General features: G+C 40.9%; 1 protein-coding gene across 1 annotated transcript in view; it reads right to left on the bottom strand.

The window, feature by feature from the left end:
- LOC145977963 (unconventional myosin-Ia-like) overlaps positions 1 to 27,758 on the bottom strand; it is a 989,559-nt gene that overhangs the window by 509,227 nt on the left and 452,574 nt on the right. Inside the window, exon 2 of the mRNA XM_083110307.1 lies at positions 20,068 to 20,222. Coding sequence (XP_082966433.1) covers positions 20,068 to 20,205 — 138 coding nt within the window. The 5' untranslated portion in view covers positions 20,206 to 20,222. The remainder of the gene's footprint in view (positions 1 to 20,067; positions 20,223 to 27,758) is intronic.

Below are 27,758 nucleotides of genomic sequence, written 5' to 3'. Positions count from 1 at the left end.
TTAGCTGTTTCAGTTCAAAACATTCGAGCAGCAATTGGCCCGCTTGCACACGTTTTTCCAAATCTCCATTATTTAACTCATTAACTGACACCGGACGGTAACATTTCAGTTTTAAGTCCTTTCGCATACGATCTCTCATTGTCGATCTTCGAATGTCTAACTCTGCAGACCGTATCCGCGTCGATTTCATGGGCGATCGCTCAATGGACTCCTCCACAGCAGCACAAGTATCGGCTCGAGTGCTTGGCCTCCCGCTACGTGTTGCATCAAGAACACTTCCCGTTTCAAAAGCTTTGTCTGCCCACCTCAATAAAGTTTTCCGATTCGGTGACGGTCTTCCAAAACGCACAACAAAGTCATTCATAATTTCATCCATTGTTTTCCTGCTTCTTGGACGTTCGTGAAGCCAAACACAAGCCAACAGACGCTCCTCAACAGTAAACACACTTGTATCCGTCATCGTGTCGCTCTCAAGACTTACTGCGAAAACTTAGTTTTATCACTGATCGCATGGGGGCGCTGAAGTAGAAGTGCAAGTTTGAAAACTGAACTGCGAGCCTATGCGGCTTGACTGGTAGCAGTGGGTAGGAAGTTTTCGCCCACTCTGTATATATATACACAGTATAAGACATATAATATCCGTTAATATTTCTGTTCACTGTGTATAAAAAAACTTTTTCCTTTATCTACTGTTAACACCAATGAAAAAATGTTTCATCGTTCAAAGTAATAAAGAAACCTAGCAAAACGTAGATTTACAAATGACCTATGGCATCTGTGTTCTTAATGTTAACGCGCTGCGAAGACCTTTGATATGAATCTACAACAGGAGAGTTAGTTTTCTCCATATTACTCCATGTTATCACTCTATCTCACATGAACAATGTCGAGATTAACCTAGAGAGACAACCAAAACACAGTTAATACACATGAAATAACGTACAGCATTTGCGAGGAGTATCTGGAGTTAAAAATTATTTCTATTCCATTTCTAATTTTGCCATTTGTCGAGTTTTCTATTTGGAACTCATCTAACATACAATTCCATTGCATTAGTACACATACTTTCAGACAGTTCTGTAGACATCTTGCACGTCATACCCTGCTTCCCAGTCGTCGTGGTTACAGATTTGCACTGTAAAAACAAATTAAGTTAAAGCGACATAGACGGTGGTTCCAGGAGAAACGGATCAGATTTTGATCAACCTTTAACTTCAGGAAGAGTAGGGAGGGAAGTTTTCCATGATTCGAATGGCACTTAAAACTACAGGACTGGTCCCTGCATCAAGAAATCGACAGACTCCACGAATACATCAGTCAACTTTTTTAATCTTTCTCTGCGCTCTGGCATTTTTCCAGATAAGTGGAAAATAGCACACGTTCTTCCTCTCGCCAAGACTGACCCCGCCACTTCCATTGACAATTTCCGACCTAACAGTATTCTTCCCGCGCTATCGAAAGCATTAGAATATATTGCTCACGACCAAATCAGCCGACATACAAATGAAGTTCTGGCTCCGTTTCAGTCGGGATTTAGACCTAATCACGGCACTAGCACCGCCATGACTCACATAACCGACGACGTCAGACAAGCTATGGACTGCAGACAGGCGACAGTTTTAGTTTTATTGGACTACACGAAAGCTTTCCAGTCACTCGACCATGATATTCTCATTTCCAAGCTAAAATCATTTTTTTATTTCACCACCTCTGCAACCGACTGGGTCAAATCCTACTTAACTGGACGTAAACAAAGGGTGTTTTATGATGGCAAGTGCTCGGCGCTATCCGAGGTCACTTGTGGCGTTCCGCAAGAAGTGTACTCGGCCCTTTATTATTTTCTTTATACATTAATGACCTACCAAATATCTTGAAACACTGCCGTTATCACCTGTATGCCGATGACCTCCAGTTGTACTATTCTGCACCCCCAGTAATGTTAAACGATGGTATTTCCAAGGTTAATGAAGATATAGAGAGGATTGTTAACTGGTCGCTAGACAATGGCATGTATATTAACCCTAATAAAACACAAGCAATTTTGATTGCTTCCGATAAACTGAAACGTTACGTAGATCTTAACATTCTGCCTTCCATTCTTGTAGATTCGACTCACATTCCATTTAACCAAACTGTTAAAGATCTGGGAATTGTATTAGACGGAAATTTATCATGGTCACATCACACAAGCTCGGCGTGTAGAAAAGCTTTCGCATCTCTGTATTCTATAAGACGCATGGGCAAGTTCCTCCCCACCTCTATCAAGGCCAAACTATGTCAGTCCCTAGTTTTATGCCATTTAGATTATTGTGACGTAGCGTATTCCGGCTTAACAGGTGAGTCAGCTAGACGTCTGCAGAGTGTTCAAAATGCCTGCGTACGATACATTTTTAATTTAAAATATTGGGACCACCTATCACCTTATTTTCTCAAATTGGGGTGTCTACGTATGCAAGAAAGACGAACGCTGCACACTCTGATTTTACTTTACAAAGTTCTCAACCTCAAGTCACCTTCCTATCTCCTCTCTCGCTTCCAATTTCTTCACGAATTTCACGATCGCGACACCAGATCACGCAGCTCCTCAGTTCTCTCTATCCCCGTCCACAGATCAAACTTCTTCTCCAACTCTTTCTCCGTATCGGCTGTAAGACTATGGAATCAGCTGCCAGAAAGCACTAGAGCAGTAAGCTCCGTCGGTTCCTTTAGCAGACGTGTTCGCCACTCTCTTCAGAGTAGTCGTTAGATCTTCCCCTGTCAAGCAGACTAAAAAGCATGTGCAAGTGAACGAACTCTTAAAATACCTTGCAGTTACTTAAATACAATTTTAAATTTTGCATTCTTTCATTCCATATTTAGTTTTTTGTGTATTATATATTTTGTATTTTGTGTGTTATATTCAGGGCTTTAAGACTTGTGTGTATGAGTATAATGTGTGTGTGTGTGTACCTATGTGAAATGACTTAGTGTACTTTGTGTATAATATAATAATGTATAATTTTAAATGTATGGTTGAGTGGAAGAAAAGGCTTTGTACGGCCTTAACTCCGCCATTTAAAACAAGGCATTAATAAATAAATAAATAAATATCGGTGAGAATCGGTGTGAGTATCGGTATCGGTGAGAATCGGTGCGGGTATCGGCATGGGTAAGAATCGGTGCGAGTGTCGGCATCGGTGAGAATCGGTGCGAGTGTCGGCATCTGTGAGAATCGGTGCGAGTGTCGATATCGGTGAGAATAGGTGTGAGTATCGGTATCGGTGAGAATCGGTGCGAGTATCGGCATCGGTATCAGTGAGAATCTGTGCGAGTATCGGCAGCGTATCGGTGAGAGTATCAGCATCAGTATCGGTGAGAATCGGTGAGAGTATCGGCATCAGTATCGGTGAGAATCGGTGAGAGTATCGGCATCAGTATCGGTGAGAATCGGTGTCAGTATCGGCATCGGTATCGGTGAGAGTCGATGTGAGTATCGGCACCGTTTTAGGTTCAAAGTGGTATCAGCTCAGTCCTAATTTATTATTAACATTATCCATTTTGCATTGCAATGAATGAATGAATCAATTATTTTTCCTCGCATTTTGCCACTTTTTGCCAACTGCGAAATTGAGGATGAATGGTGATAAGATGAAATAAATGATGAAGGAAATATCACAAATCTATATGTAGGACACAACACAAGCTTCACCGAGGATTATACTGGCCGTGAGAGCAGATGCCAGAGCTTCGCTATTCTGCAAGAATGCAGTCGAGGGTGTACTACGTGGAATAGAGGTTCACATTTCAGTCTCTTTACAAATGGTTACGTATTTCCAAGATGGCGGCGATAATATTTAGGACATACCTCAAACTTTTTCCTACCTGCAGATAAAGTGTAAAAAGTTTCAAATTTTTTTCCAGAAAAGTATAAGAAAATCTTTACATTTATATTTTTTGCAGGTTTGCGAGGAAATTAATTTAATGGGGAGTTTAGTTATAAATGAAACGAAAATTCTCGATACGTTCTGGCTGATTACAAAACTGGCAGCGCCGAAAACGTTTGCTTACTATCTATATATACATATTGTTTGGACTCTCCAGAACTACATAAATCTCTCAACAATGATGATTTAACACTTTTATCAAGAGTTTCATAACCCCCCTGCCAAATTTAATACTCAATCCTCCCATCAAAACTTTCATGCTAATTTTAGACTTACTGTTGGTATCGAAAAGCGGATATTGCCCTCCCCCCCCCCACCCAAATAATTCTCATTCTCCCACGCCAGACTTCCCGCAACAGTGTAAGACGTAATAGCACTACAGAAGACATAGCCACTCTCCCATATAATTTAATGGTCAGTCCCCCATAACTAAAATATCCGTCATAATCAAAGACTTAACACTGATATCCAAGATCTCGATATTGTCTCCTCACGTTTAATCCTCAATCTCCCACCAGATTTCGCGTGTTAATTTAAGGTACACTATGTAAGATTGGATATCAGCATATTGCCCCCTCCTCGATAATACGTACATATTCCCTTGGTAGTCTGCAAATTGCTTTTTTAATGTGCACCTAAGGTGAACTTTTTAAACATACCGTATCACGCAGACTCGAACATGGGACCCCGGGCGCCATAACCCGGTAGTCTAACCACTTCATAAAAAGGGTCCCGTCAAGAAGCTGGAAAGAGCTTCCTTCAAGCTAATTACACCAGCGATCTTCAGCGGATATAAAAACCGCTGATACGAATTCTTCCGGAAATCGTAGGAAAGATAATGCAAACGCAGCCTTACGCTAAAACCACAGTTATCGAGAGACCGGGTCTCGTCAACGGCTTTAACGATCGAAAGTTCGAATTCCACATACATAGCTCGAGAGATCATTTCACAGCCCCAGTTGTTATTAGAAATCTATCGCGTAAACAGTCGTTGCCTCCCGATTCTCTAATTTGCAATTGATACGTAAAGATCTACAGCAGAGTTGCGCTACGTGAAGAAGTTCATTTTCAGGACTGCGCCTTGTCTACAGATTCAACGACATCTTCAACTACAGGACACCAGAAGTAAACGAACGTTACTTTAACCACTTTCCTACATTCTCACAACCGTGCCAGACCAGTTAACCATCGAAGTGTTAAAATCTAATGTTTAAGTGTTGTTCTTATTTCACTGGATCAAGCCCCCTTTGCTTGTTTGAGTGTGAACGTTGTTTCTCCGGGGTGTCACCCCTAGTTATAAGTGTACCTCTCGCTCCAGGCTCTCACATTGTTTCGTATTTAAGTAACGATCCCCCTAAAATCTACTTTAGAGATTATAGACGATACAGCTATTTTTTTTAAAAAAAAAATACATGTAAACGTCGAATTTTGTTTATTATTTTAAGTAAAAAATCCCAACAAAAAATTTCGATGGCCCAGTCTGCGACATAATTCCACCCCCCCCCCCCCGGACACCACTGGTTAGCATGCAGTTTTTTATGCGTACTTTCACAAGTTAAAATACTCATGTCTAAGACCGTGATAAGTTATGTAGAGGAGTGACCTGGGATGTGCAGGACCTACAGGGTGTCCCAGAAGTCTTTCCCTGATTACAAACTTTATTCATATCCACTATATGCAATGTAGAGATGTGAAAGTGGTCCCAAAATGTTGGAAAACTAACCAAGTTTATTTATTGTTGGTTTCAGTAATGTGGCTGCAGTGAAGAAGTGTCAGTGCCAAGGAATCCGGAATTAATGCTCTTGACATCGGGTGGCATCTTTCCATACAATGTTTCTTGGACTTGACAGGATTTGGAAATTAAGATAAATTCCATTTTTTAAATACCAACTTATTAATGGCAGATATTCTACACGAAAGAATTTTGTACATTTGAAAGTTCCTCTGTTATTGGTGACCGAGTCTCGTGATACCAGAGGACATGCTGAGCTTTTTCCTGATTTGTGAACATTTCCGGTTTTCTGGGCACTGACACTGCTACACTACAGCCACGTTACTCAAACCTGCAACAACAAAAAAAACTTGGTTAGTTTTCCAACATTTTGGCACCACTTTCACATCTCTACCTTGCATATAGCAAATATGAATAAAGTTTGTAATCAGGGGAAAAAAATTCTGGGACACCCGGTATAATTAACTAATTGGTCACATAAATTTAATTTGAAGCACATGAGATCTACAAATTCGTAATTAAAACACATTTAGGCGCAGAGCTGTCTGTGTCTTACGGTTCTCCACTGCCAGAGGTACATTCTCCTAAGGCTGTTACTCGAATAAATTTCTTTCCAAATTATGAACTTTAAAATCGAGCATGTCTATTAAACGTTTTGGCAATGCCGAATCATTTTAACAATAATTATGATTTACATTGTTGAAAACAATTATAGTTTCTATGGAGAGACATTCAAATTCAACTCAGCACAAAGCTTTCACGAAAGAAGTTCCATCTTTCAGAAAACATGTAAGTTTTCGTCACAGAGAATCAAGGAACATCAGGTGATTTGCAGTCCAATGGCGTTGAACAACATCAGCAGTGTTGTAATGTATATACTGAAGTATACAGAGTGGGCGAAAAGTCCCTACCAACTGATACACAGGTGTATTAGGACAAAGTAATAAATCAACTGTTAGGTATTACAAATTACCAATTGCTTTTGTTAATCAATGCACATAAAACAATAATAAAACAATGCTTACATGATTAAGGATCCAAAACATCTGTGTGCAGCCCTCCATGCTCAAAGCACAGTTTTATTCGTCGCCAGGTTCGTTTGTTCAGGCGCTGCATCAAATCTGGTGTGATTGTTTCAAAGGCAGCACGCACTGCATCCTTCAGCTGATCATTTGAGGTGTACCGATGTTTTCGCACCTCTTCTTTAATAATACCCCAGAGTGCATTGTCCGGCGTGGTAAGGTCTCGGCTTCTTGGAGGCCAGGGCAATGGGGCAGGCGCATTATCTGACCCATGACCGATCCAGCGGTTCGGAAACACTTGGCTAAGTTGCTTCCGGACTGACGATGCCAAATGCGGTGGAGCACCGTCCTGCTGAAACGTCACGGTTTCTATTATTCCTCTGGTTCTCAGTTCTGGAAACAACCACTCGTTCAGCATCCTCAGATACGTGTCCTGATTCACAGACCCATCAAATAAAATAAGGGCCAAAAAGAAATTTACCTGTCATTCCTGCCCATATCATAACATGTGGTGGATTGCTCTCGATTTCTTCATAAAAGTGAGGATTTTCTTCTGCCAAGAAAAAAACGTTCCGGTTACGGGAGTTGCGATAAATAGCACACTCATCAGAGAAAAAAACGTTACATTTAGCTGTTTCAGTTCAAAACATTCGAGCAGCAATTGGCCCGCTTGCACACGTTTTTCCAAATCTCCATTATTTAACTCATTAACTGACACCGGACGGTAACATTTCAGTTTTAAGTCCTTTCGCATACGATCTCTCATTGTCGATCTTCGAATGTCTAACTCTGCAGACCGTATCCGCGTCGATTTCATGGGCGATCGCTCAATGGACTCCTCCACAGCAGCACAAGTATCGGCTCGAGTGCTTGGCCTCCCGCTACGTGTTGCATCAAGAACACTTCCCGTTTCAAAAGCTTTGTCTGCCCACCTCAATAAAGTTTTCCGATTCGGTGACGGTCTTCCAAAACGCACAACAAAGTCATTCATAATTTCATCCATTGTTTTCCTGCTTCTTGGACGTTCGTGAAGCCAAACACAAGCCAACAGACGCTCCTCAACAGTAAACACACTTGTATCCGTCATCGTGTCGCTCTCAAGACTTACTGCGAAAACTTAGTTTTATCACTGATCGCATGGGGGCGCTGAAGTAGAAGTGCAAGTTTGAAAACTGAACTGCGAGCCTATGCGGCTTGACTGGTAGCAGTGGGTAGGAAGTTTTCGCCCACTCTGTATATATATACACAGTATAAGACATATAATATCCGTTAATATTTCTGTTCACTGTGTATAAAAAAACTTTTTCCTTTATCTACTGTTAACACCAATGAAAAAATGTTTCATCGTTCAAAGTAATAAAGAAACCTAGCAAAACGTAGATTTACAAATGACCTATGGCATCTGTGTTCTTAATGTTAACGCGCTGCGAAGACCTTTGATATGAATCTACAACAGGAGAGTTAGTTTTCTCCATATTACTCCATGTTACCACTCTATCTCACATGAACAATGTCGAGATTAACCTAGAGAGACAACCAAAACACAGTTAATACACATGAAATAACGTACAGCATTTGCGAGGAGTATCTGGAGTTAAAAATTATTTCTATTCCATTTCTAATTTTGCCATTTGTCGAGTTTTCTATTTGGAACTCATCTAACATACAATTCCATTGCATTAGTACACATACTTTCAGACAGTTCTGTAGACATCTTGCACGTCATACCCCGCTTCCCAGTCGTCGTGGTTACAGATTTGCACTGTAAAAACAAATTAAGTTAAAGCGACATAGACGGTGGTTCCAGGAGAAACGGATCAGATTTTGATCAACCTTTAACTTCAGGAAGAGTAGGGAGGGAAGTTTTCCATGATTCGAATGGCACTTAAAACTACAGGACTGGTCCCTGCATCAAGAAATCGACAGACTCCACGAATACATCAGTCAACTTTTTTAATCTTTCTCTGCGCTCTGGCATTTTTCCAGATAAGTGGAAAATAGCACACGTTCTTCCTCTCGCCAAGACTGACCCCGCCACTTCCATTGACAATTTCCGACCTAACAGTATTCTTCCCGCGCTATCGAAAGCATTAGAATATATTGCTCACGACCAAATCAGCCGACATACAAATGAAGTTCTGGCTCCGTTTCAGTCGGGATTTAGACCTAATCACAGCACTAGCACCGCCATGACTCACATAACCGACGACGTCAGACAAGCTATGGACTGCAGACAGGCGACAGTTTTAGTTTTATTGGACTACACGAAAGCTTTCCAGTCACTCGACCATGATATTCTCATTTCCAAGCTAAAATCATTTTTTAATTTCACCACCTCTGCAACCGACTGGGTCAAATCCTACTTAACTGGACGTAAACAAAGGGTGTTTTATGATGGCAAGTGCTCGGCGCTATCCGAGGTCACTTGTGGCGTTCCGCAAGAAGTGTACTCGGCCCTTTATTATTTTCTTTATACATTAATGACCTACCAAATATCTTGAAACACTGCCGTTATCACCTGTATGCCGATGACCTCCAGTTGTACTATTCTGCACCCCCAGTAATGTTAAACGATGGTATTTCCAAGGTTAATGAAGATATAGAGAGGATTGTTAACTGGTCGCTAGACAATGGCATGTATATTAACCCTAATAAAACACAAGCAATTTTGATTGCTTCCGATAAACTGAAACGTTACGTAGATCTTAACATTCTGCCTTCCATTCTTGTAGATTCGACTCACATTCCATTTAACCAAACTGTTAAAGATCTGGGAATTGTATTAGACGGAAATTTATCATGGTCACATCACACAAGTTCGGCGTGTAGAAAAGCTTTCGCATCTCTGTATTCTATAAGACGCATGGGCAAGTTCCTCCCCACCTCTATCAAGGCCAAACTATGTCAGTCCCTAGTTTTATGCCATTTAGATTATTGTGACGTAGCGTATTCTGGCTTAACAGGTGAGTCAGCTAGACGTCTACAGAGTGTTCAAAATGCCTGCGTACGATACATTTTTAATTTAAAATATTGGGACCACCTATCACCTTATTTTCTCAAATTGGGGTGGCTACGTATGCAAGAAAGACGAACGCTGCACACTCTGATTTTACTTTACAAAGTTCTCAACCTCAAGTCACCTTCCTATCTCCTCTCTCGCTTCCAATTTCTTCACGAATTTCACGATCGCGACACCAGATCACACAGCTCCTCAGTTCTCTCTATCCCCGTCCACAGATCAAACTTCTTCTCCAACTCTTTCTCCGTATCGGCTGTAAGACTATGGAATCAGTTGCCAGAAAGCACTAGAGCAGTAAGCTCCGTCGGTTCCTTTAGCAGACGTGTTCGCCACTCTCTTCAGAGTAGTCGTTAGCAAGCAGACTAAAAAGCATGTGCAAGTGAACGAATTCTTAAAATACCTTGCAGTTACTTAAATACAATTTTAAATTTTGCATTCTTTCATTCCATATTTAGTTTTTTGTGTATTATATATTTTGTATTTTGTGTGTTATATTCAGGGCTTTAAGACTTGTGTGTATGAGTATAATGTGTGTGTGTGGACCTATGTGAAATGACTTAGTGTACTTTGTGTATAATATAATAATGTATAATTTTAAATGTATGGTTGAGTGGAAGAAAAGGCTTTGTACGGCCTTAACTCCGCCATTTAAAACAAGGCATTAATAAATAAATAAATAAATAAACTCTACAAAACTACGAAGAACGAGCGGGTAGGGAGAAACTGACTCTCTTGCTCAGGCGAGACGAGGGACTCGAGGACTCTCTCGAGCATTCTCCCTATTCCGTTCAACCAGGAGAGACCGTTCTGCATTCAGATCCACACATGATGGATCAAAGGTCCTCCGATGATGATAGACTCAACATGCAACGGCGTCAAGAACTTTATTTCATCCATGAACTCTGGAATGCTGCATCATCCAACAGTTCATCTAGAAGATTTTGGGGAAAAGTTCTATATTTTTACTTACATTTGTCTGTTATACTAGCCAATTTGCTCTCCGTGATTAGGGTTTCAGTGCATAGCTGAAAACATGACGAAACTACTCTAATATTTATGCTTGTGAATGAACCTAACATTAAATCGTTAATATTATACCTATTTCTATTGCATTTTGAAGTTGCAAATTACAAAGACAACCACAAAGAAATATACACGCCTTACCCTTAGCTTCGTAGTGTGTTACGTTAACTCTACACCACAAAAGCTAGTATTATTTGCACAGTATTTCCATATCTTACTATAAGATATTTCTCTACATGCAAAAGACGTTGTACGTATGATCTTTAGGGAAAGTTTAAAGTTGAGCTAAGTACCATGTGTTGGCTGTAAAAGTTATGTTGTTAGTTTCAAGAACACCCTAAAACTTACATTGTTGCTAAAATGCACCTTATTTCTCTCTTTAGGTGCAAAACCAGAGAGAATATCTCCTGCAAGAAGGTTTCATTACTGTCCTGCGTCTGCATATTGTTAATTATTTATAACTGTACCATTCTTCATTTTGGGTCTTCTTAAACTTTATGGACTTAGATTTGTATTTCTTTAGTATTGGCAGACTCAAAACAAAGAATTGATTGATTGATTTGCTTTATTTTACTTCACTTTTCGTGCCACTTTTGGCTAATTTGCGAAGATGGGGATGAGTGATGATATGATAAAATTGATGAATGGACATCACAAACGTCCATGCACAAGCCAGGATTCGAACCCAGGACCCCTGGCGTTCTAGCACGATGTGATAACCACGGGGGCCGGCTAAAAACAAAGAATTAATTCGTGGTGTATGACAAGATCCGTAGCCGTGAAAATAAAGCATGGATCTTGCCATACACTGATGCAATCGACTCCCGTGAGTCGTTTGCAGTTGGTTCTCCGGTGCAAGGCTGTAAGGTGCAAATGGGCTTGCGTCCCTCTTCCAACTGAAAAAAAGAGGCCCTCACAGATGGTAGAGACGTTGACGGCGTTGTGAGGCTTTCCACCAACATCTACCTGTACCAAAGTTTAAATGTTATTGCAGGACACCAACAGTTTCTCGCATGGAACAAATCAACTTCCGCCCAGCAGAGACATGAGAGCCAAAGCCTCCCAAGAGAGGATATACGTACAAGACTGAGTGTACCTGACGTTAGTTAAGACGTAGAAGTTTAGGGGGAAATAACCATAAACATCCTTGTGACACAGTGGCAATCAAATTTCCTGAATGATGAAGTTTTACGGCAATCACATGGTATTCGGATTAAATGTTTGCGCCTGCTGAGCATAAACATGGAATTTTTGAGGAAACTAGCAAATGATTATTGTTCTTTACAGGGGTGCATATTCCCCCAAGGCCAATGGCGCCCTCAACCAAATCATGTCATTCGCCACTCAATCCATGTTACAATCCCCATAAAGTATTTAATTACGACAGCGTGTCTACTGAAAGTAAATTTTCTTTTAGCTTTACCGAACACTATACCATATTTGATCTGCCCCTCCTCCCTATAAACAGGGGTGCCCATCATTGCAAGATTGTGGATGCATTACACCCCCCCCCCCCCCCCAAAAAATCGTTCATCATAATTCCCCAAAAATAGTTTGGACGAATATGTAATAATTGATTTTTTATTTCAATACAATACCATGTTAAACTGTCCATATATTTTTCAATTTTCGAAATAACAGAAAGCTAGCACATTGATTGGTTAAATGTAATAAATTAAATTATATAAATATGCATTTAAACAGTGTTGGTGAGTGGAAAATAAGATTTATAAAACCCACAATTTGAGTATTTAACACAAAATGTTATAGAGTAGACCGGGGCAAAAGTCCTAATTCGTAATAATAGTATGATAAAGAATCACAGTTGGCACCACTGCAACCCACCAGAGGACATTGTCATGGCCGCCTTGTATTGACGCAGTTTGGAACAGAAGCAAATAAATTCGACTCAACTATGAGGTAAGATACGTTTTTTCCTTGCTTGATGTAATATTACATAAGCATGTGAACATGTAGCAACATTATTTAACTTAATGAAAACAACTACTCCTGACTGTGACATATAAAATACCATTAATTGTTTTCAATGCGTGCAACATACTTCCCAACGGTATCGCTAGATGACGCCACCAAACAAATTGTACGAGTCAGACACTCGGGGGTAAGATTCCCCATTCACTTACTGTCCGGCACACTATCGAGTGACGAAGAAGAAAAGAATCCAACATCCCAATCGTCACACCATGTTTCACCAAGGGAAATACGACCGCTTCCACGAATTACAAAAAAATAAAACGAAGAAGTGTAGGTAAAAAATCTGAAATTATTTCCGGATCACCGTATAAATCTACTCTTGATAAACAAAAAAACCGAAAAGGAAAGCATGCAAAAAGTCAAGTCGGGTGAAAAACTATTTCGCAAAACGAACACAATAAAGGTAGTAAATAAGGTCCCATCAGATGACTCGAATACGACATGTCCTGGTTGTGGTGAAGCATTTTCAGATCCCCTTGTTGATGATTGGATCCAGTGTCATCGCTGTACGGATTGGTGGCACGAGGGCTGCTCAGCATATGAAGGTATTGGTGAATTCACATGTGACCATTGTTAGCCTAATTGAAGACTTGTAGGTCTGTTTAGACGTGGGGACATTTACCCCAGTGTGTTGGGGACTTTTGCTCTACGCCTGGGGCAAAAATCCCAAAATGCTTTTTGCTTGTATTACATATACATTTTTTCCTTGTGTATAACTAACATTCCACTGTATTCTACTAACTCCAGTTTATCTCAGTTGCAACGTTCGTGCCGGAGCACTGCAAACTACACCATGAAGCGGTGCAAAAGTGTACCCATATATGCTAGCTTGTAGCCAGCCGACGACATGAACTCAAAGTATCTCAGGGCTTGCGGGGTTTAGTATGGAAAGGTAAAAGGTCAACTAGTAAACGTTTATTTATATTTATACACGCATGTAAATAACCAGTTTAGCACATACGCTCTTAATTCCTCTCAGTGAGGTACCTGGGTAGTATTTGTATCCTTATCTAATTTAGGGGGAACCAACTAGTGCAGGTAACCAATAGGAACCTTGGTAGTCGTCACGTGCCACGTCGTCTGGGGACAACATGCGAAAGCGTCCAATCAAATGCGAGGGACGGGCCAAGGGGCCCGCGGTTTCACAAAGGTGTTGGTATGAAAGGACGCCGCAAAGTCAATCCAGCTACGACAAGGGAACGGTTCGGCCCCTTGTTATGCCCAGTCAGTAGCAAGAGACGGCAAGGTACAAAGGGAAGGTCTGGAAGCACCCAGGAGACTTGGGCTTGGGCCGCCACGACCTAAGGGTAGCACACCAAGCTCTTATGGGGCAGACCAGGTAGGTAGGTAATCTGCTTTTCTTATTCTCCTCCTTCCTTCTCAAGGATGCTATTGGATCCCGGCAGGGGAAACATCAAGACTAGATCTGGGAACCAGATCTTTCGCAGTCGGCATCTGGCAGTCGACTCAGCTCCGGGCTTCGTTGCATTGTTTATATACTGTTTGGTGGCAGCACTGAGGCGGGTGGATAAGATCGAAACTAACCCTGCTGCAGCGTTGCAAAGTCCCTTCAATTCACGAGATGCAACTCATGCGTTATAAATTATCAAGTTTTGCATTGCAAAAACCACTAGCATGTGGCCATACAAACTTAACACTTGTGTGCTAAACTAAACACGTTACATTAAAGAATTTACAAGACAAACAGATTCGACAATGCAAGTTACATATTAAACAACAATTACTGCACAAAAGATAACTGAATGCGTAAGCCACGCAGGACATTTAGCATGCTTTATTTAACCAAAACTTGTGTGGCACAACAATATATGTTTCATGCTTGACAACAATGCACTCAAAATTAGATAAAAGATAAATCAAAAGGGCATTTCGCAAGCATTAATAATTATATATTAAAGAATATGGCTATCACGCAGAATCGCTAAATGTGATGACCACGCAGGGTCGTTACACAGTCAATAAAAGTTTGATTAGAAAGGTTTCACACATTTTGTCAAAAATTCAAAATCCCTTAGGGGCGGGCTTTTGCCCCGGTCTAGTCTACAACTTAAGATAGAAAATTCATCCTGGGCACACCAAATCATATGTTGCAGCCGTGTGCTCGACTGAAAAATTGTTTCACGCGACATTACAGAACCCTAGCTAGAAATTCCTAAACTCGGGGCGAGAATATAATGCGGTTTCTCCTCCAAAGAATTCGCCGCCTCTACTTGGTGTAAAATAATTATTTTAGTAATCCAAAGAAATATTTACGTGAATTTTATCTTCTGTGCAAATTCCAATTGTTAAAGTAAAAATTATCCTGTGAAAAAGTTAGAAATGCAAATTTGATATTTATATTTCTGTTTTATCAGGTAACGTGTAAGGTGTTACTATGAAGTACACTTAGTACACCTATTACAGCATACACGGAATCAATAATACAATAATATTGCTAACAGAAGTGCATCAACCAAATGATGCACCTGCTTTAAATTAAGCAGCATACCAACACTAAGCATTATATTTTAAGAAGTGATGTTATGAATCAATATCGAGAATATTGTTCATGTCTTGTAATGCAGCTATAGCATAAAACTTCACATTCACCTCAGAAAAATACTAAACACCTTTTCGTAACTCTCTATTGCGAACGAAGCGAGGAAGAACATTTTTCCATCCATTTCTTTGTAGGCTTTCTAGAATATTAATTTCATGGAGCGTCAATCTTTTCAAAGATCCCGCTACATTTACTCTTTTCCAGCTTCTATTTTCGCGCCGAAAACGTGTGGATACAATATCGATAAACATAGTCCCCAAAATATGATATTCGAACTCTCCCCCCACTACAGAAATCCCTTGACAATCTAAGATTTAACACTTTATCAAGAGCTGCAAGAGCCTCTTTAAATGTATTACTCAATCCACCCACCAAAATCTCCTTGACAATTTTAGACTTACTGTTTTTATTGAGGAAATAATAATTCTCAGCCATCACACCAGAATTTCCGCAACAGTCCAAGGCAATCGTAATGCACAAGAATTGGATACCCCCCTCAATTTAAGGCTCAATCCACCCCCTAACTAAAATATCTGCAGTAATCCTGACAACACTGACATTCAAGAGTTGGATATTGTCCGCCAATGTTAAATTCTCATCCCCCTCCCTGAGGCGCAGTGGTAGCTTCCTCGCATTGCAATCAAGGGGTCCCGGATTCGATACCCAGTAGAGGCACATAGTAGTTCGGATCCCACTTTAAACTGTAGTCCAGATTAGACTTACTGTGCATAAAGTGAACTTAAAGCACCAACTCAATCAATCATTCAATCCTCCCTGAAAGAAACCACATGTCAATTTAAGGCCAAATATGTAACACTTGGATATTGCCTCACCCTCCCCGATGGTACATATTACCCGTATCAATTTCCTTAAAAGTCTACAAATTGCTATTCATATATCAGCAATGGTTAATTAATAACGTAAAAAAAATCCCCCTCTCAAAGTTGTGTGAACGCAACGCGCGTTCACAATCCCACCTGTAGGCGCCACTGCCCCAAAATGCTCCTTTTTCTTCATTGAATGGATTACCTATGGTGCATTTAAGGTTTCAGGTTTTTCATATATTTTAGAAAATATATATAAATGTTGAATTTTATATTATTCGAAAGGAAAAATCCCCCAGAAAATCTCGATGGCGCAGTATCCGCCAAAAAAATCCCTTGTGGGCACCATTGGTGTCCAGAAACTAAAAATGCGATGACTGTGGCCAATTCTGGAACGAATACTAGGGTAAAACAAGTCGTCTGAAACATGAAACCATGAGATAATGTCACAGCAGAAGTAGACGGATGAGAAAAAGTTACCAAAGAAATATACAGGGTGTCATTTTAATGGCGCCCACAGACCACAGATTCGTATAGAGGACATCAAAACAAACAACTTTTCTCAGTAACATTTTCCTCGTTGGTGCGTCGGTTCGACGCTACAGCCGTTCAAAAAAGACCGTTTTGCCGCCTGGATGCTGGCAACCCAACACAACATTCGATCGTATCTGTAACGTCATTTCCTGCTGCAAAACAGCACACGGCAGGGTTGCAAGTAACACGCAAATTTTGTGAAAAATGATTTAACTACCAACCACATTATTACTCGTAGCTGTTAAAACGAAGCGAGAAACGCGTCCAGAAGACCGAACATCATACCCTACCAGCCAGAAGATCAGCAGTCATCTCCGGGAAAGGGGGAAGTGAACCAACGATATGAGAATAGTAAAAAAGTATTAAAAATGAAGTGTCAATATCGGATTTTGTCTCAGCCTACATGTGAGATATCAACAACAACAAAAACAAATTTTATTGGACTTGCAGCTTACATGTGGCTGTTTACGCCCAGCTACATGTCAAATATTTGCAAATCTCGTTGCAGGGTTGATATCTACAGGTTTGTGTCTAGATGTCAAATGGTACTTTTGTGATGATAAGGGAAGTATCCGAGGTTCACGTTGTTACATTACAGCTAAAACACGTACAACCACAGTAACAATCTAATGATGAATCAGTAGCGAATATACTGTCCTGTTCACAGTTGCAAACTATTACATGTGTCCGGTGCATAGATAAACACAGTCGTCGGAGAGCTTACTTATATCCCTCTATTTTGAACCATTTTTGCCTCTTGCCTCATAATGACCTGAATATACATTATATTAACCTATGTGTTGCTTACTTTTGGAATTTTGAGTTCTTTCATTTCTATTTTGTCATCTGTTCAGTGTGTCACAGACAACTAGTATCAGAAGGACGATGTGGATAGACTAAATTGTAGATACCAACTTGGTAACTAGATTTACAAATATTTGACATGTAAGCTGAGACAAAATTCAATATGTCCACTTCCACTTGAATTCTATTTTCTTTCTACCATTTTTCGTATCGTTTGTTTACTTCCTGTTAGGTTTTACGGTACATAATGTGGCTGATTGTAGCTATGATGTTCCTATCCTTCCTTTACAAAATATAGGAGTTCACCACCGCAAATGAACTAAGGTTGGCGTTATATTGCAGAGAAAACTTTGGCGCTGACTATGTGAATTGAGGGGTCTCCGACAGAGATCATGTGTCTTGCCAACCGATGGATAGCATCTTCTGCAACAGTCTTCTGGGCCAAAGAGTACCCAGCTCTGTAGGTAGATTGTTGAATAGCAGACAAGGCTATTCAGTGGGTCCAGGGTTGAATCCCGGCCTGGGTAACGCTGTTCTTTGCGAGCGTCTCTTCGTCAATTTCAACATAACATTACCCCTCCTCATCTTCGCTATCAGTCAAAAGCGGCAGAAAGGCGAAATCAAATAAACCAAATCAGTAAATCAATCTACGACAAGGCCGTGGCTGAATTCTTACATTCGCTCATTTCCAATATGTGAAGCTAAGAAGAAAACTATGTGCCCTAATTTCGAAGAACATCAATTTCATGGTACTAATATACTTTTTTTTTTTTTATGAATAGCAGATAAATTGGTATAGTCCAGCCCTATAATAACCGAGAATCTCGGATTCGAATTTACCCTGCAACACTTTTTTACAGTGTCTAGAATACCAACTCTGGGAAATATTTATTACATATTCGATCAAAAATAAAGTGCTCCCCTGTACTCTGCACCACGCCATGAAGGCGTATAGCGGGTGTACAGTTAGGGTCCCACATCTCCTTCATCAAGGCCGAAGGTGGGAGTAATGTGATCAGCAACACGCCCCTGGCCGCCAGGTACCAACTTCATACGACGCTGGGTGGGCGCCGGAGCCGCTTGAACAGGTGGAGATAATCCCGTTCTCCCCGCCGGGGATCGAACCCGGGTATCTCGCATGGTGGTCAGACGCCCTAACGACCTAGGCTACATTCGATCACAAATATTTAAATTTTTATGTAAAAAATTGCAAATTACTTTTTGAAACTGCTGAATTGCAAACTACTTTAATATAGTTGCAAGGCCATGAAATGAAGGATAAATAGAACAAACGGCAAATGCGTAACTTAAAAATACAGGGTATCCGAGAATGAATGATAGGCTATGGTTTCAAGAGGTCTCTGTACATAGGTACTATACAATACATGTTGTACACAATATATCCTCCTCATGTAACCGGTATCAGTGGAATGTCCAACTCTCCGGGGTTTCAAAATTGGCGGTACACCTCCGTAGTACCTATCTTCGCCGCTAGAATCCGCCACTTTTAGAAATGAAATTTTCCATAGGGAAAAAAGCGAGAACGAATTTGTACATCAGTGTTCAGCATATCTTCAAGAGACGGTTTCAAAGGTCCTCACACATCGATACAGATAGTTTGATAATTTTGAAACAAATGGATGCATTTGGAAGAAGGAAAACCGTGACCTAATCGATTTAGCGAAAATGACATTTGCTGGATCACGAATGGAACTCATTCGAGCATGTTAAGACACTGTTGCTATCCTCGATTATTCTAGCTAGACCTACATCTTTTTCACACACGCTTAGCTCTTGAAATCAAGGAATTCTCCAAGAAACGTTTTAGCCTCAACAGGAGAAAATTTGGCCGGTTAAATACGCTCAAAATCTTCCATAGCTTTATTTCAATGAAGCGTTTCAAAGTCAGATAAATTCATAATTTGGTTTCCAATTTCTATGACCAGTTTAGCCCGCATAGAATTTTATAAGGGAGCACATCAAATTATTAAAACAATTGCGTTCACATATCGAAGAGAGGAAATGCATTTTCGTCTGATACAAGAAGGTGAGGTAGATCTTGTTCCATTTCAGTGTGTAAACTTCCACTGAGACGCACATTTGTGACGTAAATGTATATTTTTAAAAAAATATTCAACTGAGTTACCACCAAAATTTGTGTAATAACTTAATTAGTGCAAAACAATAAGTGAACAAGTGCCAAAGATTTCCGTAGTTGGTGCGGTTTGACAGTAAATGTTGTAACGAGACACCAAACATGGTGCTAAACAACACCAGTTCCGCATTATAACCAATTTTGGTGGCCAGTCTGTCCCATATTTTTTTTTAGAGTGTAGCTTTGTAGCTGTCTCTCTCGTTCCAGTATCTGGTTTTACATGGTATTCTTATACAGAAGCGTGTTCTTTCATCGTTAAACTTCTGGCTCCTTTGAAGTGATTTTAAGGTGCGATTTAGCTCTCTTTCAGTAAACAGTTTTGGTAACACTGTCTTCATAGTTCTACTCGCAGCTGCATAGCTGTAATACATACCTTGGTAAAACAAATTAATAATGTGCCAATAACTGACGGACGCCCTGTGTAACTGAATGAAACCCTAATGGCTATATATGATATATGAAGTGTTAGTACTTACGTATATCTGATCCCTCTTGAAGCGCTGGTGGAGGTTAGCGATGAAGGCGTCCTCTGTGAGCGGATCCAGGAGCACAGCGTCGGACACTCCAACCTCCTGATCCAGGTTTAGAACGTCCGGAGGCCTCCTGTAGGCCATCCTCCACCTTCTCGCCTCTGGAAAAGAAATGCCTAAAGTTAGGCTCGGGAAATGAAAACACATTTTAAGAATCACACTATACTGGTCCCATTTCCAGATGGTGGCTGTAAAACAGCCAATCGGCTATCAGTTGAATTTTCTTCGACTGACATCGGGCATTTTCGACTCACAAGACACAGAACGCTGTTAGCGGGAAGAAACAAATGAGCGTCGGATATAAAAAATGTTGCAAATGTACTGTTAAGGGAGAGAGTTCTCCGTCAACGATATCGTTAGCATCAGAAATCAACGGGGGTTAATGGTGCAACTGCAGACGTCATCCTGCACAATGAGGTTTCCGGAACGACCACTCACAGGTCGGTATGTAGCTGGCAAAAACAGTAGTACGCTTGGCAACGTTGCTTCGGGTGAGCAATGTTACCCCTACAACGTTTCCTCCACAACTTAGTTTGTTGCCTCAAATCGAGCCACACACCCCGGCAGACAATTGGGGGAAAGAAAGAGCCATGAAGGTCAGCCGCCAGGTGGAAATGAACCAGTATAATCAATCTATTGTACGTCAAGATTCAGAAAACCGCACTCCGCACTCTCCTAAAAAAAAAAAAAAAAGGTTTCCAAAAAATCAGTATTCCATAACTAATCTAAAGATAAAATTGCCCCAGTTTCTTCACTTGGGAAAAGCTCATATTTATTTGGAAGCAGAAGGGAGTGGATGCTGGTTCAATTTATCCCCTTCCCCTAGCATAACGTAACATCAAAGTCTACATTCACTCAGATGACCCGTGTTCGAATTGCGGCGTTTTAAAAAAATAAATAGCAGAGACGAAAGAATAGACACTCGGATTAATATTTGAAAAATTGTAATAAAATTTTGTTGCTCTGGCAACAAAAATATACATATCAAAGTACATCAAACTTCCTGAGATGGACAAATAATCACTCTATTGTGATTATATAAATATGTAACAATACTTTTGATGTAACTTTTTTATTGAGAATTTGTATATCATCTGTTTCTGTACTGTATTTTCCACCAAAATTCTTTATGAATGCTTACACATGTACACACAAACTATTTTTTAACGTTAGTTACGCATTTTATAAATATGTAAAACTAGACACAGTAATGTAGTAGAAAATATCATACATATGTTTACCGGTACGGTAGGATCAACGTTGAGCGACCCTTGTAATATAGCAGTTGCTAATGGCCACATTAACATCACTGAAAGAAAAAAAAATCCTAAATGGATGTATCGTATATGACGCCTAGAACGAGAAGAGGGTTTATATTCTCTCATCAAACTAGTCAAAACAATTACTTAAGCCCAATTTAGAAATCAAAACCCGTTACCATGAGCACCTTATCTTCTCTGCTTCACGAGAAGAAAGTATAAAATTGTAAACAACATTCCGAAAACATGGCAAGAATGAAAGATGACAATCTCGACCAGTGGGGAAAAAGAGGGAAGAGAAAAGATTTTCGAGTTGGAGATATTTTCCTGTCTACCGTACAACATAATTTTACCCTCCCTTCTCTTCTCGGATGGTTTTAGCAATTCTAATATTTTCGATGAGTTTACTTGTCCGGAAGTGAGGTATAGCAAGCATTAATCATTTCCGGTACCTGAGCACCAACTCCTCGCATGCGCTTGTGGAAGTAATCACATCCAAAACTCTCGTGAAGATTCCGGATAGAAAATGGTCGAAGTTTCCAACCGACATGCAGTTTCTCCACTACCTTACAAACATATTGTGATTTTCTAATACAGTGCTGTTCCCTTTTGTAGCGAGGTACAATGCTCCGATTTTACACCAGGTAAAAAATAAATTTGTAAAACGCGCTTCGTTCTGAGCTTGAAATTGTATCAAGATATCTAGAGTAAGGTTGAGCCATTGCGCTAATAGTGGGTGAGTCTGTTGAAAGAGGTCCCGTGGAAAATGTTCTCCTTGCATGTAGGCAACGCTGGTACACCGAAGAGAAGAGCGGGGTACAGAACAGTCCAGGATATCGGTGCCAAGCAGTTTAGACAACTTGACACAAACGTAAATTAATGCAACATCTCTTCTGTAAATACAGAAAAGTGTGGCAACAACCTACCTAGAGGAGGTGTTGGAAATGTCCTCCGTTGACCTCGAGGCACGTGTGCAGACGATACCACATGTTCTGAAAAGAACGGGCGAGGACATCTAAACGCCGAGATGATTTGCGTGGACTGCGTATCATTAGCTGCGCTGCGTCGCCCACCTTTGCCTCAGTTCGGACAGTCTCTGGACGCACCTTTGGTCTATTCAGCACGGATCCGGTTTCCCGCCATTTTGCTATCAGTTTTTGCATTACTGATTTGGTTGGGGCCTTCGCTGGAACTCGATTCACCGCGAACTCCGCCGTAAAGAAATCTGCACACTGTTTACAAGAACCGAGGCGTGCATACGTCTCGACAACAAAGATGCGCTGCTGCACCGTTAATGCCACGCTCACAACTTTCCTCGCCGCTCAACTGCACTCAACTGACCTGCACGCTGCCTGCCTCAAGGTAACTAGTGGACACTTTCTTTTCAATAACCCTCTATGCCATGTTGTTGATACTGCTTGGCACCGATATCCTGGACTGTTCTCTACCCCGCTCTTCTCTTCGGTGTACCAGGGTTGCCTACATGCAAGGAGCACATTTTCCACAGGTCCTCTTTTAACAGACCCACAACGTACAATGGCAGTTATGAGGTGGGTGCGGCATAAATATACTCCCATTTCTGCGTTATATGAGGGGTGACCTTTTTAAATACACCAAAATGTAAATCGCTTTCCACGTAGTACACACTGGACCACACTTTGCAGACTAGCGAGGCTCTGGCGCTTGGACTCCCAGCCAGTATAATCCTCTGTGGGACTCATTCTGTGTCGTCCAAAAATGGTTAAGTTGTTTCTTCATCTATTTCATCTTATCACCATTCATTCTCATTTTCACGATTAGCCGAAGTGGCAGAAAAGCGAAGCGAAATAAATCAATTCCTTTCCTATTTCTTAACAATTTACATTTTGAAAGGGTTGGGTAGCTTGTTTTCGGATGGCCATAGCCCACCATGACTCTCCCTTGGGGTGTTCTATTTACTCTATTTTCATCATACTAAAGTCAAGGGCGCCCGCAGATTGGGGGGGGGGGCACTTGTTCCCAATGCGATATCTGGAAAGACTTAATATAATTAAGTTTTGATGCAAATTATCCTAATGCTGGGGATGCTTTGTGAGAATTCTCTCTCTAAGCACTGCTGCCCCACCCCCTTGAGAAAATATCGTGTGGGAGGCCTTGACTAGAGTCAATTCTCGGATATATTGATTCCAACTAGTACACTCTGTCCCAGTAAACTGTGGAGCAAGGCCGCGCATAACGGAAAAGAAGTGGAGAAAGCGAGTGGGCGTAACAAAGCAGTGCGCGCTGCTACAAACGTCTGGTAGCTACAGTCGCGTTTCCCCCTACAATGTCGCATTTTCCCCTCTAACGCATTAATACGAGCAACTATACTCTGTTCCATCTATCAATGGAGCAAGCGAACGAAAACAAGTTTCTGCGCAAGTAGTGATGCGAGACGGCTCCACCAATGAGGGAATGGGATTGCGTGGAGGGCGAAGGCGACTGCAGTTATCAACATTTGATCGCTCTGCCCGCTCGATCCCTCTTCTCTGCGTGGCCTTGCTTTAGACATTGCTGGGACAGGGTACAGAAACTAGTTATTTCCATAATGTCGCCACGCTTCCAGTATTGTCGCTTGCTAAATCTTTATTAACAACCCTTTCTACTCTGTCCAAAGTATTTAGATGTCTCTACTTAACCCCATCTGCAACACCCTCTGGGTCTAAACGTAACAACCAAACCCACTCACTGTCAGTCCGTTAGCAAAACCTCAAATAGAAAAGGGGATAAAAGAGAGAAAGAAAATGAGACCCAGGGAATCCTGGGAAAAGGAATTTTCTCATTTCTGCAATTTATAGCAAAGGGAGAAATGCAATTAATGGCCTCTTAATTAAGGGTAACACGTCATTACCAAAGACTCGGCTGACTGGTTTCTCGCATTCTCTTGTTTTTTTCTTCCTCCGAAGACAAAGAAGCATCAATGGAGAAAAGCGGGGACAAGGAAAAGCAAAAGAGAGACTTCGAAAGGGACAAACGACCGGAAAATGGCGGGGAGAAGAATGAAATTTGGATATATTGGAGAAAGCGCGAGGAAAGGGGGGGAGGAAATCATTTGCAGCCCGTTCCAGAGTGTTTCGGCCTGGATTTGAAAACAACCGAGCGTCAATATTTCTATCCAACTTCATAAATTCAGCCCCCTCAAACTAATACGAGAAAGGATGCCAACATTTCCCGAAATCCACACCTGATTATTTGATGCGATGAATGTGGTAGAGAAATTACTTAGGCTCCTTTGATTATTGTCGCAGGTACACACTGAGAATTTCACTGTCCGGTGAATCGAAAACGAGTTCTCGGCGCAAGCACTGTAGAGGGCTCGCGTGAGAAGAAACGTGAGTGCATGGAGGGTAAAATGTGTCTGCAGCTACCAGCCGTTTGCAGCGGCGGGCACTGCTGTGCTCCGCCCACTCGCGTTCTCCCCTCCTCTACTGTTATGCGCGGCCTTTCTCCGCAGATTCCAGAGACAGAGTGTAAATGCATCAGCCGAAACATAAAATGCATTAGGTCTGTACCTCAGGCCAAATAATAACAGTAACACCTCGTTAATCCGGACTAATGGGGGGATACAAGTTGACCGGTTTAACGAAAGTCCGGATTAACTTAAATACCTAAAAGAACAGTAGAAAGTGCATTAAAACTCCGTTTATAGCAACGAAGCATGTTTATTATGGTGTATTTAAAAGGCATAGTACTAAATACACTATACAGTACAGTACAAAGTCTGCGGGAAACAGAATTTCATCAGTGGTTGACTGCCTTTTCTTTGGGAAATTCTCTTGTTGACTTCTGGCCACATTTATAACCTTGCATTCTGCTTCTCTTTTTTCCCTTTTGCCTGTCCGGATTAAGCGGTCCGGCTTATCGAGGTCCGGATTAACGAGATTTTACTGTAATTGCATCATCGAGAAACATGCAGGACGGTGCATCAAAAAGCGTATTAACTGATGTGCAGAACAACTTCATATACTACCACCTACTGCTCTCTAACCATCTTAAACCAGAAGGTTTATAGCTTCAGCAACACAAACCTTCCATCGGCGGTACATCACAAAGGATAAAAGGATAAACAAATACGCAGCAAACTATAAACCTGATTATTGATAAAGACCAAAAACCACGCACTAGTGCATCGAACGATGTGTTTCTGATGTATCAAATAGATTTGATGCATTTGTAAGTGTACAGTTCGATTCTACGTATTATGGCTAAGATACATTATTCCTATCTAGATGGAACTATACACAAAAACTTTGTGTGTTTATTTTCAAAAATCAATTCTTGTGAAACAAACCAATCACTGTCTTGCATTCGAGGCAACTAAACCAAAATAAGTCTTTCTTCTGAAGATCACCCCGTATTCAGGGAGTCTCTGGAGCAAGCGAACGAAAGCAACTCCTCTGCAAGTAGTGACTAGAGAGGGCTAGACCAATGAAGGCATAGGAGTGGAAGTGAGTGCATGGTTGGAAAACGTGTTTACAGCTATCAGCTGTTTGCAGCATCGCGCACTACTCTGCTCCATTGCTGTGCATTTCCCACTACACCATCGGGGGAGACAATGTTGACAATGGGCAAAATAAAGCGACGTAAAGAATGTCCCCACGTGTGATAAATCCAATTATGTCATACCCATCTATGCAGCAGCGGCGTATACTCTGGGTCATCTAGGTAATCGCAGATGACCCGGCTGTATTTCTTTTTTTAAAAAAAATTATATAAATATACATTTCTTCGCAATATTCTTCCAAACCAATTTCGATGCATACATTTCTTTGCTTCCAGCGCGCGAATGCTTCCAACCGTTTGCCGCTGAATGTCCGGGAACCTTTCTCCACCGGTGGAATGACTTCAGGGAATCTCACCATGACGTCAATCCTCCCGCTTTCCTTACAACCCTTGGCGAGGAGAGAGGAAAGAGGGGGAGGAAACCCTGTTTCTCAGGCGCAGTGATTCCGTGCCCAGGGTAACCTCCTTTTTGTGAGAGTCCACCGGTCGCACTCTCAACCTTCAGAGCCTTTACCGTTCCCTCCGCTGAACTAGTGAAAACATACCCGGTAGAGTGCGAAGAACAGGAAAATTGAATAGCATGAGCAAACCAATTCTACGCTAATTTTCACTTTACATTTGCTTCTGTCTTGCTGATTTCTGTTACTTGAACATACATTTATGAAAAGGAAAAAGCTTAAATATTGAAGATGACGCAAACTAAATTAAAATTCAAAGCTTAAGCAATTAAAGCACCTATATGCTGACTTCCCCCCATCCTTGTATTTACAAAAATAGTGATTGTTTCTCCTCTCTAATCTTCAAAAGCAGCGAGAATACTTCCTTCACGGAACTGAATAATTTTTTAAAGGGAAAGATATCAAAAATAAATTATATATATATATATATATATATATATATATATATATATATTAGTTAATTTAAGTTGCTATATTCCGTCTCTTTAGATTAATAGTGATGAAGACGAACGAATTAAACATAAAACGAAAAAACACATCAGGCACGTAGTCAGGCGGAGGACTCGGGGGGCTGAAACCCCCCTCCCCGAAATCCTACAAATATCTAATTTAAAAAGTGTATAGTGGTAATTAATTTTACTTCATTAGCAGGATTAAACACCTTGCATAATACGTTGTAATAATCTGAGATTCATCTTCAGGACTTCTAACCCCACTGTTTCAACTTTATGTGGCGGCTGCTAATAAGGGATGATCCCCATCCCGAAATAAAATTCTGGCTCTGACCTGCAATGATTCGAACTTTTAAAACCTGTCATTTCGAGCTCGGAAAGGGATTTTTTTTTATCATTCATAGGGAATTTCATTCCGAGCTAGAAACACAACAACAGAAGTTTGGCGCGTGAAACTGAATGCATGTAGTCGTTGGCTTCGTGCTGTGCTTCGTGTTTATTATTTATTTAGGTGTTAGTGTTTGTCGTGATAGTGCTGTGTTAAAGGGTAATGGATGTGATACAAGATTTGCTGGTGAAACCTTTTGGAACAAGATCTTTTCAGGAGAAGTTGCAAATTGTTAATACAGGTGTGATCGCTTGAACTTATTTCTACACAATATTCGGGAATATGTGAGGCATTTTCGCAAGCAAATTATGACAAAACACCATGGTTGACAGGAAGTATAAGTGTTAATAAGCTTTGCTTTTTTGTTGGCCGTGCTTACTTTTCGGGGCTGAAAAGAATGTATGGACGCGTGGCGGATACTGTAATCTTTGCAGCGCTTGTGCCAAACATGAAAAATCCAAAAGTCACATAACTTCCTTTGTTAAGCTGCAATCTTTCGCACAGACACGTATTGACGTGCAACTGGACAAACAGCGTGCTTTGGATGTGGTACGACACA

Source organism: Lepisma saccharinum, chromosome 24 (genome assembly GCF_977018435.1).
Source record: "Lepisma saccharinum chromosome 24, izLepSacc3.1, whole genome shotgun sequence".
Taxonomy (NCBI): Eukaryota; Metazoa; Arthropoda; class Insecta; order Zygentoma; family Lepismatidae; genus Lepisma; species Lepisma saccharinum.
The sequence above is the reverse complement of the archived record's forward strand: the minus strand, read 5'-3'. Positions and strand labels throughout refer to the sequence as shown.